The sequence below is a fragment of the Condylostylus longicornis genome, unplaced genomic scaffold, assembly GCF_029603195.1.
Source record: "Condylostylus longicornis isolate FDR11 unplaced genomic scaffold, ASM2960319v2 ptg000001l, whole genome shotgun sequence".
Lineage (NCBI taxonomy): Eukaryota > Metazoa > Arthropoda > Insecta > Diptera > Dolichopodidae > Condylostylus > Condylostylus longicornis.
In genome coordinates, this window is record NW_026577970.1 from 1,704,848 (window position 1) to 1,724,669 (window position 19,822).

At 27.3% G+C, this 19,822-nt stretch overlaps 1 protein-coding gene across 1 annotated transcript; it reads left to right on the forward strand.

The window, feature by feature from the left end:
- The first annotated feature begins 8,165 nt into the window (after positions 1-8,165).
- Positions 8,166-8,495, forward strand: LOC129618872 (uncharacterized). Its single transcript, XM_055533899.1, has one exon. The coding sequence runs from the start codon at positions 8,166-8,168 to the stop codon at positions 8,493-8,495; it is 330 nt and encodes a 109-aa protein (XP_055389874.1).
- The last annotated feature ends 11,327 nt before the right edge of the window (positions 8,496-19,822 follow it).

Below are 19,822 nucleotides of genomic sequence, written 5' to 3' on the forward strand. Positions count from 1 at the left end.
AACACATAACCGACAGCAAGGTATATTGTCTAGAAGTTCTACAGAATATTACAAAAATGCCTCTTAAGTACTTCTTTACAATTTTAAGGACACTATTAAGCTTTTACTTAACATTCCTAGAAAAATGTAAATTTGGTTCTTAGTATAGAGCTTTGCTTTGTGCAATTTAAATTTCCTGAAAAGTTTGCCGATTAGTTCTGCAACAACCAGAACTCAAATATTAAATTTTAAGAAATTTCAATGTTAATTAGTTCCATAGATATGGTAAAAAATGTGAAATCGATCTGCTCTTGCTCGATTTCGGAGTCCCATTGTTTTAACACCCTAAATTTAAATATAAAATTTCAAAGAAATTGATAGAATATTTCTCTTTATATGGACGAAAATGTATAATCGACCCGCAAAAAGGTCCAGTTGATTAATACACTTACGCATAAAAGATGTAAAATATCATCCAAATTGGTTCAGCCGAACTTGAGTTATACACGTACACACACATACCAACAGACCGAAAAACCGAGACATCTAAAAATAGGTTATTTACGCTTTCCTATCATGGAGAAGTGCGTTTCCGTTGAATACTAGACATCTAAAACTTGGTGCCATAACATAACTTCCCTTATAGTAAGCAATGCGGGTGGTAAACACAGATTTGGGCAATGAAATTTCTTCTGTGCTTTGCAATTTAAATATTATCAGTAATAATAAAGTAGCTATGTTCAAATTCAACCTGGAATATGTACCATCGCTCCACCATGAGTATTATAGTGTAATCATGTTTCATTATGAAAGTTCTGTTTGAACAGTATTAATTAAAACGTAACAATTTGTACTGATTTATCGTCAACATAATTAATTCGTTGCTTTACAAAATAATTGTAACCCATTTTTAATCCCCTACATAACGATATACATGGCTGTTTACCATTCTCAATCACCTCCTATGAAAAAATTTTAGTTTCTACTCCGTACTTTTTTCCAAAGCTAACTAGTAAATAAAACGCAGAAATTAAAGCGTGACATAAGTTTTCAGAGAATTTTTTTAACTGCAACTAAGATGAAAGAGTTTGTAGATCCGTTGATTGATTAAGTAGCTTTTGTGTCACTTTTTAATATATGGAAATGAATTTTAATTAAAATATTTTTGTTTTTTTTAAATTAAACAGATGATATAATTAACCCACAATTTTTTATACAGGAAATTCAAGATTCCTATTTTGGATGTTTTGTAAAACTTTTTTTTTGTATATACATAGATGGTTTCTGCAAACTAAATTAAATTAACAGAGAAATTAGTGAATGATTGAATGAATCATGAAATGAACACTTAAAGAGAATAGAGTGAATTAACTCTATTATTTTTGTATTGTTGTTATTATTAATGAACTTAAAAAGCCAAAATAGTTATGCTTACATGCGTACAGTAAATAACATTAAATTCGCTTGCAGAACAGGTGAACATAAAATTTTTAAACATTCTTATACACATTATGCAAATAAACTAAGTATTACCATTTCTTTTCTCTACAAATGAATTCAACGAAAACCTATAAATTTCTACATGATCAGAACTCCTTCCTACATATACCGTTAAATATGTGCTGTAACTACATATTAGGCAATAACTTATTTATCTGTTATAATTATCATGTTCCGCAAATTTTTGCGAAGTACGATATTATAACATGTTGGAAAGATTTAAGTTGAACTAAAGCAATTTCATGCGCCGAAATTTCGAAATTCATATACATAATGTGCATAATATATAAATGTGATTGTCTATAAATGTCTATTTTTGTCTATAAATGAATTTTGTAAAATTTAAGTTCATATTAATTTGAAACTATTGTTGATTGATTACTGTTGGAATATGGATGCAATTTTTGACATTTTGCAACTTAACCACTTCTTACCTAATCTAATTTTAATTTCCCTTTTTAATTTAATAATCTAGTTTCAATTTGAACATTTTTAAACATCAAATATTTTTAAAGTTGAATAACTAGAAAGATAAGTTTAATTTCTTTGGTAGGAGAAAATTCCTAATATTTAAAAGCTTCTTTTATTATTGAGTTTCTTTACATATAAGAATACTTGTGGTAAGTTTTTTTATTTGCAGATGCTGAAACATTCAATGTTTTTTTTTAAATTATTTAATTTTTAAAATACGACTATGTATGTGTAGCATTATAAAAAAATCGATTAAATAATCAGAAAAAATTATTTAAATAAATTCGTTCTTCGATACCATAATTACCGAAAACGGGTGCCTCTGGCGGCCTCAAACATGCTAGTTAATTAGATAATTGTGAATTTCTGCGGCATTGTAAAAAATATTACCATCAATTTATGAAGCAGTAAGAGAAAAAAAGACGTTTTAAATGTTTTCGTTTCTAGACAATAGAGTCTGAAAGTTTCTACGACTTTTACTCCAATTCTTATAATAAAATCACAAACAAATTGAAATCGTTTTTTGTTTTTTAATTTTCTGTATCTGCATTATTTTTTTGTTATTCTGCTTATTATAATTATATTTTGTTGTTTCATTTTTCATAAAATATTCAATTAATTGACATTAATACTGTGAAAATAATAATTACGAAAGAAACACGCGAAAATTAAATAAATCTAAAAATGTAAAAATTACTTTACCCTAAAAGTATGCAATGGTATGTTATTAAATTAGTTGTAAAGCAATTTTCTATATTGTACTCACGTTTTTCTACATGTATGTATAAGATTTCATACATGTACAAAATTTGGTTAACATGACACTTTAATCTTTTGCACGCTATACATAGTGTCATTCCAAATAATTTCTCCTTATATAGAATTCTATAGCGTAATAAAATTAAGTATAATTAATCATTAAAATATTAGAAATTGTGATTAAACTTTTGGAATGTTATTCTACAAAAATAAGTCGTTTAACTAGCTATAGAGAAATTTTTTTGTTAACGTTTTGGGTTTTGAAATTATAATCTATAGGAATACTAGCAAAATTAGTAAAATTAAAATGCTCTTGTTAAAAAAAGGATTTTCCAATTTTTTGTTTTTATGAAAACTTTGTATTTATAAATGAAAATAGGAAGTTGTGAATGCAATTTTAAGTTATAAGAATTAAATAACTTTTTTTTTTGAAAATTGATGAGCTTCAAAAAGAATTTCCCTTCTTAATAAATAGAATTTTTTGAATTATATAGTACTAAATGAGTACTTTTTTACTTTTATAGAGCTACAATTCTATTATGTGCAGAGTTCTGTTCTTTAAGTATGTAGAAAAAAAGTATGCAGATAATTATACCCGTACGAACGTATGTTCGAAGGGTATACTAAATTTGCCTTACCGTTTGTAACGCTAAGAAATAACGGTGTTAGATATAGACTCAAGTGTATGTTTTTGATCAGCGTCAAATTCTGAGTTGATTTAGCTTTGTCTGTCCGTCCGTCCGTCCGTCCGTTCGTCCGTCCGTCCGTCCGTCCGAACGATAACTCAAAAACTAATTGAGCTAAGTTCACCAAATTTTCACAAATGATTTATTGTAGTAAGTGCCAGAACCCTATTTAAATTGGACATAATCGGGGTACCGGTTCGGGTAGCTGTCATACAACTTCAAAATTTATTTGGCTATATGTCAGAAACTATAAAAGTTATGGTATTGAAATTTCACATAAACGAATATATTAGTAGGGCCAATATGCCACATAAAAGTCGTTGAAATTACTTGGCTCCTTCTGATACCTGCCATACAACTTCAAAAGTTTTTTGACTATATCTCAGAAACTATAAAAGCTGTGATATTGAGATTTCACACAAGTGAATATATTAGTAGGGCCGATGTTCTGGTAGCTGCCATACAACATCAATAGTAGTTTGGCACAACCAGTATTTTGAATAACACATAGTACTGAAATTTTGCATAAATTAATATGTTAATACGGCAACTTAAAGACATAGTCTGCCCAATAGTTAGTTATGGCACATTAGTTATTCGCACATAGGATAACAAATTCGTACGGGTATCACAGAGTTGACAAGGTCAACTCTATTTTTTTTCTCGTTTTAACTAATTTTAGGAGTTTTTTAATATTCAATAAATTTTTGTTATATGTAAATAATTTCAATTATAATTTTTTATTTATTTTTTATAATTATGATAACTATTTATTGAAGATTTTTATGAAAATTTTTGAATCAAAGAAATTATAATTAAATTAGTGCGGGTAAAAACATAATATTTTTCATAAATTAAATAGGTTCATAACTAGTATGTATTTACAAACCATAACTACGAGTACTTATTGTATGTGTGTATTACATATATATATATAAATTACTTACACAACAGCAAGTACATACATACATACTTGTATGTACTACATTAAAAATAATGAAATCTCCATTTGCCTTTGATATGGAAATTAATTTAATTTGAACGAATAGCATTTATGCGGTTTTGTTTACTTTGTATATTTATTTTTTTTTAATATTTATTCATAAAAGAAAATTTGTCCATATATATATATATATATTTTTATATACATATATATCTATACATAATGATGCACATACCTATATAGAAAAATATAAAATAATATTTGTTCTAAATAATTATATCATCATTTTGAGCTTTTAATTTTGTAAATATAAGTACATTAAATTTATATTACACAATATTTTTCAAAAATTTATTACACAAATGTATTTTTTATATATGTATAAAAAACAATATTTATTATATATGTATTTTGTAAATGAATACAAATGGAGCTGCCAGATACCAAATGTTTTACTTAAAATTATTATAAATGTTGTATAATTTAGAAAAACATTTAACCTTTATTTGAAGTAGCCTATTTTATACAATAATATAGAAATTTAAGAAGGTAAAAATAGGTAGAGAAAGTTCTCTGAAAAAAAGAGGAAAAGTATTTTAAAAAAGCTTAAGGGAAATCGTGGGCACTATTTGGAATAGAGAGCTTTTGAGTGATGTCAATATTTTTATTTGTTAAGTCGTTATGTCTGGTTTAAATGCTTTTCAATGATAGTGACCATTTTTAAAGAATTCTGATGCAATCCTGGTCCTATCCAAATGGAAATCTAGTTAAAAATCCAAACTTTGGTTAATTGGGATTGGTGTATTTTGAAATACTTCTTTGTTCGTTTAAAATTCGAAGGAACTTTCACCTGAGAATTTTAACCCCAATTTAGAACCACCCAATATATGTATAAAGCAGCCCTATTCAACTTAGTCATAATTGGAATTTCAATTAAAAGCAAAGTGAAAATGGGCTCAGATTTAATAATTCGTATAAAAATCTGCAAATTACAAGTTAACATCTATGGAGGGTACTTCAATTTACGTCAGCCAAAGGATATATTTAGCTATATTAATTGTTGAAATCGAGAAATGATTATGTAGAGTGCTTAGTGTAGTTATCTGCTAATTAAACTAATCAGTATTTGCTGCAAATGTGGTACCTACTCTTTAGATGTAGTTGATAAAAACAGGTTTTGATTTCGACACGACTTATTCAAAAAATCTATTATTATTCATAAATTGATTCATGGAACTTGATACTATATTTTATTAGATCAAAAATAATATATTTGGGTAAATCAACAGTTAGATAAATCAAGTAAATATCTTTATAATTTTGCATATCAAAGACATCAAATTATATGAAACCAAGTTATAATTCTCTAAAAACCGATTGGAGGATTGTGGCAACTCTATATTATAATAATTTTTTTTTTTAATTTCTCTTTTTAATTTTCATTTAGATTAAAATTCCTACGAATTTTCCAACTATTTTTAGATCTTACGTTTTATATTCGGTACACCTGAAAATTTTAAAAGGCATATGAACTAATTTCATATAAAGAAGGCAATGTGTATAAAAAGTGTCCTTTTATTTGGCTTTGTTATTTTATTTTCGTAATATAGTATATGTGTATGTATGAACATAAAATATTTTTATTTATATAAATTTTATCTGTACACACGTACAGAGTATATTTATTTCGGTTTCCCTTTTTTTTAATTGTCACGTAGTGTAATTGTCAGAATGCGTTAAAGAAAAAAACTTTTTCGTAGGAGTAAAGTTTTGGAATTATAATATGTCGTCACGTGTATAATAGGGTATCGACAGTTATTCTATATAATGTATATAAATTTAGGAATAAACTCATAGAATTATGCATATAGATAACAGAAAACTGAATAAAACTTTGTATGGAAATAGATAAATGAAAAATATGCTAATCATACAAATAAATGTAAGTATGGACATGTAATATTTTTATGTGACTACTTAATTAAGTTCTTAATATTTTTTTGGAAAGTTCTAAATTCTTAGGACATTCTCAAAAAATATTAAAAAAAAGGGCTTATTAGTTTCCATCCGTCCATCTGTCCATGTGTGTTTTAACAAAACTTCTACACTTATCTAAATAAAAACTTGAAATTTCATACATAAATAGATCGTTGCTAGAAACTAACTTCCGTAGAAGAAAACTTTTACCTATCTCCCTACCTAAAGTTATAGTCCTCAAAAACCCTAAACATTTCATTTTTTAATTTTTTATTGTAGTGAAATCATAATCATTTTTCAAATTTTGCAAACGCAGAAATGTAAGGGGTGGCTTCCTCCCGCGGCATACAATATTTGTAGTTTAAAAAAATAAAATGACCGTTAAAACTTGCCATTATCTAAAATCCGGCTTTTCTAAATTTTTTATGTAATTTTTCGTCTAGACAACAGGTTGCAGGGGTGTGAAATTTTAGCAGACTTTAGAAATTTTTAGATAGTTCATTTCGTTTGGAGAACATTTTTTTCCACCTGCACCCCCTATCAGGTTGTCGCCCCTCGAAATTTCTAAAATTGGAATTTTCTGTACCTTAAATTTCCGAAACTAAAAACTTTTCCAAATTTACCGGAAAATCTATGAGAGATAAAGGAAAATACAATTTTTTTCTTAACTCACGCAGGAAAAACGTGAGTTAAGGAAAAACGTGTAGCCTTTATTAACTACGTCAGCAATCGTATACCTGAAAATTACCAACAATACAGGGAAACAAGAAATCGTGTGAATAGTAGCATTCGAAAAATAAAAGAAAGTTACTGGGCAGCATTCACTGCAGACATGGAAAGAGACTTATACGGCTCCCAAAAAAAGGTCTGGAAAATGCTCAGACGTCAGAAGCGAGAAGTAAATGAATACACACAAACACAAAGTATATCCACGCAAGATTGGGAAAAATATTTCCACAGTTTATATAATGACATGGAACAATATGTAGCTGAAACTATTTTTCCTAGAGGTACAGACACACCAATTTGTGTTGAAATCGTGACACAGGCAGTCAAAAATTTGAAAAATCGTAAGGCAGCCGGACACGATGGCATCTATAATGAGTTAATAAAATATGGTGGCGAATACCTATACGAACAATTGACTTTACTATTCCAAAACGTCATTAACCATGGAATAGTACCGAACGACTGGAGGAAAAGTATCACTATACCCATTTTCAAAAAGGGGAACAAAAACGTATTGGAAAACTACAGGGGAATAACTTTACTCAGCGCAGTGATGAAATTATTTACGAAAATTCTCGAGAAACTTCTAACCGAAAGAATTTCATTGAGCGAAGAACAACAAGGCTTCCGTAAAAACAGGTCCACAATCGATGCGATATTTGTTGTACGTCAAATTGTTGAAAAATCTATAGAGTTTGAAAAACCAGCTTTCATGTGTTTCGTTGACTTAACAAAGGCATTCGACCGAGTTAAGCTAGGGGATATTGTGAAGATTCTGAACAACAAGAACATACCTCCAAACATCATTAAAATCATCGAGGAACTAAACATGAACACAACAACTCACGTGCTGGTAAACAACGAGCTATCGAACGAAATTCCAATATCGGCAGGAATTAGACAAGGGGATTCTTTGAGTCCATTTCTGTTTAATCTTGTAATGGATCAAATAATAGCGGAAGTAAAAAACGCAGGTCATGGTTTCAGAACAAACAAAGGTGAACGCACAAGTAAACAAGGCAGCAAGAGTGTCCGGATGTTTGAAAGATATTGTATGGAAAAATAAGTACATGAACCCCACATCAAAAGTCAAAATTTACAAAACATGTGTAAGACCAATTATGACTTATGCAGCAGAAACAACATCAGAAACATGTAGAACCAAAACTAACAAACGCACTGCAGAAATGGCGATTCTACGTAATATTAATGGCTCTACATTGCGAGATCGTGTCCGCAGTTCTGATATAAGGAAATCTTTAGAAATCCAAGATGTGGTTAGATGGGTGAGGGAAAGAAGACGTGCTTGGAACGATCATATATCTAGAATTGATACCAGCAGGATCGTAAAAATATCCAAAGAAGGAATACCGGGCACCAACAGACCTCCAGGACGACCGCCCAAAAGGTGGATGGATAGCTGGACTTCTACCTCACAGGAGGCTAATTAGTTACAAACAGGCTGTCAAGCCTACACCAAGAGAAAGAAGAAGAAGAAGAAGAAGAAGAACTCACGCAGTTAACCCTTAAATGATGTTACTCGTAACATTATGTTAACGCCTCTTTAAATTTTTTTATTGTTTTGCATATTTAAAAGTTTGCATGCATTGCTTATCATGAAATTTCATGAAAATCGATTAAGCCGAATTTGACATATACGCGTGCACAGACGGACAGACAGACAGACAGATTGCTATAAATAGTTTTTTTATACTTTCCTATAACAAAAAGAAGTGGGTTCCCACCGAAAACTCGATATGTAAAATTTGTTACCATCACATGACCTACCTTATTGTAGGTTATGTGATGGCAACAACATACGGTTGGTAAAAAAAATCCAACAGAAAATCAATTTCAATTCGGTATTAGTTTGGAAGTATGTGTTGGATTATAAAACTAATATTTTGTTTTGGTATTTTGTTATTTTTAAAAACGATGGCAGTTGAAGACGTTAACAATATTAAAGAAGTTTTTTGTCAAAAATTGGATTTTTCGATCAAATATTTACCTATTTACACAATGTTTAAAAAGTCGGCAATCTCTTTCTCAAATGTTGATTTTAGCTATAATAAGAACAACAACTTAGGCTAAAAATTTGCAATTAAGTGTTTGCTTGTTATTCGTACAAAGAGTTCGCTTTTTCTAGTATTCAGTCTTTTAAACCCAAAGTTTTTATTTTCTTAGTTATTTAAATATTATTTAACTTAAATACTTGTTTATTTAATTTTATCTTAATTTTTAATCCTTGATTTTCTTAGCTTTTTAAGATTATTTATTTATGTTTTTCTTTAGCACTGTGTGAAAAATTTTCCTCATAAAATTATTTAAAAATAAACAAATTTTCATATTCATATACTAGAATATTCTAGTATTCTAATATAATGATTTATCATATATATATAGACAAGATATGTACATACATGTTGCATGCATTTATGTACACTTGGAAAATTTTAATTTCAAAGAAGAAATTGAATAATTTAAAATTAAATAAATTGAGTGAAAGAACATTCTTTATTCATGTACAAAAGCGTTTTCTACCTTTCATTAAATATGTTAGGTTGTTTAGATTTGTTATAAAAACTTTGAAAAGTGTTGGTAGATAAATAATAAATTATTGTTGCAATTGCAATAATTTGGAAAAAAGAAATTTCTGTAGGAACTCTTAAAAAAATTCTGTAGAATTTTGAAAATTGTAAATAAGAATTCTAAATAATTAAATTTAATAAAGCCAATTTGAAAAATTTTTTGTTACTCTTACAGCGTTAAAGAGGAATTATTCCCTCTTGAAAATTGCAGCCCCTCGAATTCCAAAAAATGCCGTCATTTGACTTCTTATTGTGTAGAAAGCAAAATAATTTTAAAAAACTACAAAAGCAGAAAAGAATTGACTAACTTCCTTTACCTCGAAACAGTATAGTCAAATACTAAAGTGGCAAAAAGGCGGTTAAAATTTTTATCTAAAACCCAGTTCTTTCGAATTTTTGATATTGTTGTTTTTCTAGGCGGGAAGTTGTAGAAATTTGAAATTTAGCAGCTTGTAAACAACAATTGAAATCTAATTTATTTTGCTAGAAAAATTTATTTCATGTTCACCGATCAAGTTATCGTCTAAGTTAACGGTAAAAGCCATGCCATCAAAAAAAGGAATTATATATCTTAGCTCACTTATTTAACGTTAAAATTCGACAATTCTTTTAGATTTTCTTTTCTTCCTCATTATAAGTGTATGCAAAATTTCAAATATTTTAGTATATTAACAAAATATCCACAGTTTTAAGCAGGATGCTTAACATTAATAATACAAGGAATAAAACTAATTTTAAATCCCCTAAAAATGGTCTTTTTTAACTATTTGTTGCAATGAAACCATTAGCATTTTTCAAATTTTGTAAATGCAGAAGGGCAGTGGCTTGCTTCTCCTATCGTGGCATTGTATAGTTAAACTCTAAAAAAACAAAATGGCCGTTATCTAAAATTAAAATAAAAACAATTTACCGTTATCTAAAATCCATTTTTTTTTTGATGTCGTTTTTCTTCTAGACCCCAGGTTGTAGGAGCCTGAAAAGTAGCTTTTAGACACTAATAAATACTTTATTTCGTTAGAAGAAAATTTTTTTCAATCTCCACCTCCTCTCAACTTCTCGCCTCTTGAAATTTGTAAAATTTGAATATTTGATGCTTTATATTTCCGAAGTCGAAAGCTTTTTCAAATTTCTATAAACGCAAAAAGCTAACGGTAAATTCCATGACATTAAAAAATATAATTATTTTTTTTAACTCACACAATTAACCCTTAAAATCGAGCATTATGTTAACCCCCCTTTATATTAATTTTTATCTATTTCAAAGACTGCATAAATCGTTCATCCTAAATATATGCAATCCTAGAAATAGTTTCGTTTATGAATGAAAATAATTTTAATAGTGTGGTGGATATACATAGATTGTTTTTAAAAGCAGTATTTTCACTTGTTGAAGGGAAAAGTGCTACAATACAAACCATTGGTTTGACCCAACTTTATTAATTTGTTTTCAATCTAAAAATATTTTTAATTTCAAAACATCCTTGTTTTAGTTGTATTAAACTAAATAACTGTTGTATATTTTCATGTTTTGATCTGTCGAAATAATTGATTTTCCCTTCTATTTTCTATTGCTTCCCACTCAAATATATCAAGTTTATATCTAAAACTGCTACATATTAGAATAAAATGTGTGAGTAAAAATGTGACATACTCTTTTGAAATTTACATATTGTAATTTCATGTTGCTTTTCTATTGTTTTGCTTTTTGTGTTTTACATATGAACATGAAAATTTTTTGTCTATACAAAATTTTTCAACATCTGGTGCGAAAAATGTAAATTTTGCGATAGCTATGTAAGTTTTGATTGCCCATACATAACCATATGCATAAGTATATACACGATATAAATTCCTATATCCTCATTTCTGTTGATTCAGATAAAGTTTGGGGGAAATACATATATTAAAAACAGTCGATAAAAAAGTTGTAATATTTGTTCATGAACAATACTCGTAATAAAAAAATTAAAATTTTATATTTCTTTCTTTTTTTTTTTCTATTTATGTCATAAAATAATACATATATGCATACATGTAAATGTATGTATTATTATATAGGTCCTACATACCTAAAATTATTTTTGCTCCTGTTGCTCTAAAATTATAAGTTGGTATTTTAAGTTTTTTTTTATAGCTGTGCAAATATAATTATAATTATGTATGTAGGTTAATACAGCAAAAGTCAATATCAATTTAAAAAAATTTCAAAAGCAGTAAAATTTTCAAACTCTGGTGTATTAAAACTTTAGTAGGACAGTATCCGTATAAGACCATCATACGGGTATGTAACTTATTGTTTTACATCATTCAATTTTAAAATTTAAGTCAATATAAAATGAAGAGAATTCTAAAATATTTTGAGAAGTAGTTTGTTGAAAAGCAAGTACAAGAGCCTCATAAACTTCTTAGAACTCTGAAAAAATGTTGAAAAAGTTGAAGTTTCTGAACTAGCGATAAAAAGAATAACTAAAAATCTGATATGAACAGCACATAAGCGTCTGCTTTATATTTTTTCCAAAAATTTCAATGAATTTGTTTTGATTATGTTGTTCAGTGATAAAGTTGATTCAAACGTTAAAAAATTGAATGCAGTTGTAATTACATATCGTTGCAAACTCGAAATTTTGTGCCAAAAAAAATATCTACCTTGATGTACAAAATGCGGTCACCAAAAATACAAAAAAAAATAAAAAAATATTTTCTAATAGAATAAAATATTATTTAAAATCTTAAAACTGAGATTTGTTCCCCTTGCATGTGGCACATAAAAAACTCTGAAATGTGAGAAAAACTTCTTTACGATATTATGTTATTCAAAGATGTTATTCGAGCTTGTTTTAAAATTGTGGTATGTTCTTATTATTTCAATATAGAAAAAATAAACTTTCTTCATTTGACGAATTTACGAATTACCTACATGATTTGACAGACAAAGTGAAGTTAATAAGCACATTTTGAGTAAAACTTTTGAAATTTGTAACATGCTCAAAAAGAGAATTGTAAAAATATTTTTGGTGTTTTGAAATTTTTGAAAACTTTAAAAATGCAATACGAGTCCCCAAGTTTTGACCCTAATGTTTTTCTTTCGAATGTTTTTGATTTTAAGAGCATAAGAATTATTGTAAAACTAATTGAAAACAAATTATTCACAGTTGTCTCATTGATATTCTTTTCCAGAATTCTGTTAGAAAAAATAGTTAGAGAATTTTTACCCTAAAATAAAATATATTTTTACAAGTGATTGAATGTTGGCTTGGTGAATAGATTGAATATTATGACTTTCGTTTACATTATAAGTTTATAATTATTTGCAATGTTTGGAATACATGCAATTGGTATACCAAACCTTAATTTACACATTATACATAAATATCGTAGTCACCTTTACCAATAAATGTGTGTAAAATAAGTGAATGACATTTGATTAGTAAACCTGTATATTCTTCAAATGGGTTTACTGAGTCAAGTAGAAGATTTTTAACGTAAGTTTTTGAATGAAAATATTTACCTTAAAAAGGAAATGACACTAAAAATTTGGAAAATATAAAATTTGTAAACAACTATATTATAAAGGATATAAACGAGAAAGTACATGGTTTGTTAGTTAAAAATAGATGATTTTCTTCAACTAAAGTAAAATGAATTATGTATAATATAATAATCGAATATAAGTTGTTCAACTAAGAACTCTTTCCAAAGTGCAAATTAAGTTAATAAAAAGAACATGTATTAACAAAATTGTATATGTATTCAGGGCGATTCTGAAAGTTATACAACAACATACAGCATTGGTTGGAAGATCGAAAACGGTAAAGGACTTAAAATAGAAATGCTGTTTGTTTCTGTATTTTATGTCCCTTCGGAATACCAAGCATTTGAAATTTAAAAAAAACGAAACTTTTCCTTTGCTTTTTTCAGTTTGTTCTAACTAGATAATTTCGTAAGAAATTTTTTTATAGAGTTTTGCCCAGCTGCTTAAGCTTTCATTTAAGTCTTTCATCTGAGATGTAGCATAAAAACCATTTCTATGTCAAAATTTTAAAGACCTTTAAAATCCTTATAAACGATCATTAATTTTTGGGGACAAAAGTCACTCGAAAAAATAGTTGACATTGTTAAGAGCCGTTATTATATTAAAAAACCTGAATTTTATTGCTTTTATTGAAATGTAACAAATAATAACGAAATTGAAACGAAATTCTATACAAACTTTTTAGTTGAAAAACAAAAATTGAATTTAAAAAATTTGAAATTTTTGAAAAGTAAAACTAGAATTTTGTATTACGAAAAACAAAAAAAAATCTAGTTACCAAAAAGTTTTTTTCGAAACTTTTCTTGGTAAAGAAAATTATAGGTTTTTAATTTTTGCCAATTTTTATAAGAAATGGTACCTATATGGTTTGAAATTTTTAAATGCATTTTTCTCAGATTGGGTGCAATTTAAAAATTTGAAAAAATAATTTTCGGAATCTGGACACCATTTGGCATCTGAAGTTATTAAAATTATTCAGCTGGAGCGAATTTTTAAAGACATGTCATATAAATTTTGACATATATTATAAATAGAAAAAAATTTTTTTATAGGAAAATTTTAATTTTTTTTTTACAAAATGGAGTATATAAATGATATGGTATTAACATTATGAAGCTTAAAAACTTATTTTATCTAAAACAGAGAAAAAACTGTACACAAATAAAGCGTTGCTTAGATATTAGAAAATATCTAGTGTTACTTAAATTTAGTAAGAACTCTTCGTTAACAGTTATTTTATATGGCTACGTTTCTAAGTGTAACAAATAGTAGAATTTCTCTTCTAATGCTAACTTTAGGCTAAAAAACGTTCAATTTCGGTAATAAAAATTTACCTGAACCTAAAAAAAATTTCATTTCGTCTACATAAGAGATGATTAAATTTATTTTTTAAATTTATTATGGAAAAATTATGAAAAGCATTTTAAATTTGTTGAGAAATACATAACGGGCTGTACTAAAACAAGTAAAAAGGTTTCAGTCGTTCTAAATCAACTGAATAATACCCTGAACCTTGGCAATCTGGTGTAAAGACTATGGCAGTACTCGAACCTGCCAAACCATTCCACAAAAAGTTCACGGATTTGTCTAACCTATAATTGGGCATATGATTGTCAAATCTCATTTTATTTTACATATTATTTTAATATTTTTCCGAATATATAAATTAGCATTTTGAGTTGTAAGGCAGCTACCCGAACAATTAGACTCACATATGCAAAGTTTCATATATGTATATATCTTTATTAGTTTTTAAGATATTTAAGATAAAGTCGTTGTGTTGTTTGACAGATACGCGAACTTGTTGGCCGAATTAGTCCAATAACAATAATGCCTTGGTACAAAAGAAGTAACTTTTGAAAGTTTGATCGTATTTGCTTTATTCGTTTGAGTTATCGTTCGATCGGACGGACGGATGGATGAACGGACATGCATAAATCAACTCGATACATATAGCAATAATATAATATATACATGTCCATACCGCCGATGACTCCTTTGAAATGGTTACAAACTCCATACCAAAGTTAATATACCCTTTACGAAGGTGCAGTTGTAAAAATACTATATCTACATACTTAAAATAGAATATATTGCATAATTTTAGGGGTTTATACATTTTAAGTACTTTTTCTTTTGTGAATTAAGTATGTATTTAAATTAATTAAATTGTATTAAGTTTTTACTCCAAATTTTAAAAATATTTTTGAATAAAAGTGAAAAAAAAATTCGTAAATTGTGAAATTTTGAAGCAATTAGGTTTTGAAATTATTATAAAAAAGGAAAAAATTAAACAAGTGTTTTTGACTTCATTTGAAAAATAAAACACTGACTTTTTAATTTTTGTGTATTGATAATGATAGTAATGATGATGGTGATGATGATGACGGCAATGGTTATTGAATTATTAATCTCCTTTTTTTTAAATAAATTTAACCTTTGTTCCCTTTTTTGTAATGTTAATTTGGACCCAAAGAGGTCATTTATATAAAAGAACTAAAAAGATCCGCTTGGTATTACCAGTATAGTGTGAATGAAAATTTAATATGTATACAAATATATAATTGTTGTGTAATATGCAGACATATATATGATAAGGTATGTGTACAATCATCTAAAGAAAGAATAAAATTGTTGAATGATGAAGCACGGGATTTAAATTTAAAATACCGTCTAATGAAGTTTTTTAGTACTTTTATCGTTATAACCAAAATGACTTGAAGTATTTTTTATGTTGCTTTCCTTTTGCATTTATAAAATTTATTTTATGTTCTTGAAAATGCTCAATTTTATTTTTTAAAAAATATATAATTAATGTCAAAATTTGTTTTGATTAAAAAATAGCCCGTAGGTCTAGTTCACTACCATAAAAATGCATAAAAATGGACATCACGGTTTAACAAAATATTCATATCTTTTTCAGTAAATATGAGGGAGTTTATTATTATTTTTTGAATTCCTATTTATTCCTTTAATTCCCTTTTCAAAATAATATCAAATATTATCAGAGTTCTACTCAAATGTCTACAAGCTCTAGTTAAATGTTTTGAAACTATACGTATTCAAAACAGTAGTCTAACTATTACCTTGTAAAGTTTTACAGAAAAATTTTTTGTTTTTTAAACAGATAAGATAGCGATTATTAAAATCCAATTTTTTTTTATTTGTAAACAAGTAAGAACGATTTAAATAATTTGAAGGATCTAAATACTGACTTTTTAAAAGTAAACTCATAATTTTTTTAATCATTAATATTCATTTTACAAAAAAAAAAATCTGATGTGGTCAGCACGTAACCGACCGCAATGTATGTTGTCTAGTTAAGTGAAATTGTTACAGAATATTATAAAAATATCTGCTAAATACTTCTTTCCAATTTTTAGGACATTAGTAAGTTTATAGTTAACATACCTAGAAAAATGTAAATTTGGCTCTTTCGTTTTGTGCTACCCGAATTCCCTGAAATGCTCGCCAGTTAGTTTCGGTAACAACCAGAACTCAAATTTCAAGGAATTCCATCAATCCTTTCTGTAGATATGGTAAAAAATGTAAAATCGGCTCCAGATCAGTTTCCGAGCCCTGATCTTTCCAAAAAATTTATATGTTCATTGCTTTAATACGAGGAATATTTAAATATCAAATTTCAATTAAATCGGTTGATTATTTCCCTTTATATACGCAAAAATGTATATTTGGCCTGTAGTAAACGTCCAGTTGCTGACACCTGATTTCTGACAAAAGTTCTGGTTTCGCAGACCGTCGAGCGAAACTTATATTATAAAATTGCAAGTAAATCTGTTGAACATTTTCTTCATAGTGATCAAAAATATAAAACAGGCCCGCTAAAAAGTGCAGTTCCCGAGGCCTGGCATATCCCAAAAGTTGATCAATTCGTGCTATACTTGAAATAAACTTACATATAAAATTTCATCAAAATCGTTTTAGTCGAACTTTAGATACACGCGTTCACACAGACCGACAAATCGACAGACCGTCAGGTTGCTAAAAATAGTTTATTTACACTTCCCTACCATGGAGAAGTGCATTACCACCGAAAACTCGATATGCAAAATTTGTTGCCATCACATAACCTATCTATTGTGTACACAATACGGTCGGTAAAAAAACAATTTTTGCTTTCATTATAATGTAGATTTACGTATAACTAAATATTTAACTAAAGATCATTATGTAAAGCAGAAATAAATCAAAAAGGATTAAATATCAAAAACAAAAGTATACCCATAAAAAGTACAAAACAAAGAAAAAAATCAAAAAATAAAAACTTTTTAAATTTAACATAAAATTTTTTCACTCGTTCAATTTATGTATTTAAACGATATTTAACGTTAAGTTATATAACGTTAAACTTCAAGTAACGTTTAACATTAAAATATTTTAAATATTGAAATTTATAGAAAAAAATAAATAAAACTTTAAACAAATAAGCTATACTCGTAGAATAAGAAAGTCTGAAAGACAAATTTAAATTTGGGCATAAATGGCCACAGAAATCTTTCGTGAAATTATACTCTACACTTTCAAAAATTTGAAATTATCTCACAATGCATTTATAAAAAATTTATCATTTCGCATCCTATTCATAAGCAATATCTGTTTCTAGGTTCCAAATTTTCAAAAATTTTGTTACAATTTCTCCAAAACTCACTTACAATCAGTTACGATCATAAAATTTTTCCCATTTTGAGAACCTGCGTTCATGGTATAAATGCCATATTAAATCCATTAATACATAAATTTCGTTTTAAATTGGAATCCTGTGTAAAGACGTTTTTGGCTTTTCCAAAATTAAAGGGTCTTACTTTAGAAGCTGCAACGATATGCGAAAATCACCTTCAATCTCGAAAATTTTCGGATCCAACAAATTTGAAGCCTATCATATTATACATCATATTATTATTTTTGACTTATATGCGCATTTGTTCCAATAATATTATTTAAAATTTACTTTGATACTGTTATTTTTTTTGAATCAAATTAATCAATCAATAGACTCTTTCAATATTTTTATTAAACTTAAGCTCAGTACACTTACATATTATTTCATTGTTCTTTTTTAAATTATATGCTTGAAAAGTTTTAGTTAAAATCTTAAATATTAAAAAGCAAATTATCTTTTGACAAATACACTCTTATATTTAAGAATAACTCATAACTTATTCACTCGTGAATTCTAATATTTCTATTGTGATTACAACGTGTTGAAGCAGTTATGTAAAGTAATTATAACATAAAATAAACAACCGAAATATGGTGGTTCCCTTGAAAAATTTATTGATTTTAAATAATATATGATTGTTTCTTTTTTAAATTCTTTTGAAATAATGTTAGTTTACTACAATTAAGGAATCCAACTATAATCAAAAATGAATTCCGGAGCTCTTGAAATTACATAAAATGAAATTACGAATTCCGGTATAAATTTGGAATTATTGCAAAAAAAAAATTCTAAAGGAACAGGTAAAAATTTTCTACGGAAATAAGATTTATGTACATAAATATGAAATTTCAGTTTTCTATCTTCAAAGTTTTGTGAACAGAAACATGGACAAACGGATGAACAGACGGACGGACCAACAGACGGAGTGAAATTGATAAACGCTTTTTTCCAAATTTTTTTCGGAAAAGTGCTAAAAACTTTTATTTATTGATTCAAAATTAAATTGCATACTTTCAGGCAAATTTATAAAATATTGTATAAAGTGCTTTCAATTGATTAACTGAAAGTGTTTTAAAAAATTCTAATTTATCACCAAATTGATCCAAACAAAATATGGATTTGATTATAAAATAAATCGAATTGACGTTAGATCTATTATTGTTCGAGTGGGGGGGAAATTAGCTAAAAACGAAAAAGGAGAGAGACTCCTTTGATAATTTTAATAATGTAAGCTTTAACAAAATACTTTAGGGTTTGAGGGGTTATTACTTTAAGAGAATAAGAATTAAAAATTTTAATCTAAAATAATTATATTTTTACAAAGCTACCGTTGTGATTCGAATATCCAACTGAGAAGAATAATTATGTAACAAATTTTTTGGGAGATGTCTTGAAAATTAGATGGAGATGGAGGATCTATTATTTTTCGAATTTTTAAGATTTTTCGCATAACGATAATATGCGAGTATAGATTTTAACTAGTTTTTGAAATTATTAAAAGAATGGAAAGGAACACCCATATTACACGGTTGTGTAAAGTTTATTTTTTACAAACAAAAAATTTTATACCATTTTTCTAAAAGTGTGTAGGTAACAAACATTTAGAAATAGTGGGAGTGAAGAGTAGAATAAGCCTGCTTAAGATTTTATAATAACATCAAAAAGAAGATAGAAAAAAAGCTGGTAATGTGTAGCATAATATTGCCACCATTTTAATCCTTTGATGCAATAATAAATGTATGTACCTATTTATACATATGCTATAAGTGTATAAAATTTTTAGGTTTTCGTACTCTCAGACAAAGATTTTGTTTTTCTGTTATGTTGAGGAAAGGTTACATTTTTTTTTCATTTTTTTTTTGTTTTATTTTTATTTTTTGGTTGCTGTTTTAGCTTCTGTTTGTTTCTCTTAATAATGTGCATTTATATATTATTTTTTTGACTTCAGTATCCTTTAACATTTTATTATAATATTCT

Bases quoted from the DNA above. Each gene is read 5' to 3' on its own strand.
- LOC129618872 (XM_055533899.1), top strand. From the start codon at position 8,166: ATGACTTATGCAGCAGAAACAACATCAGAAACATGTAGAACCAAAACT.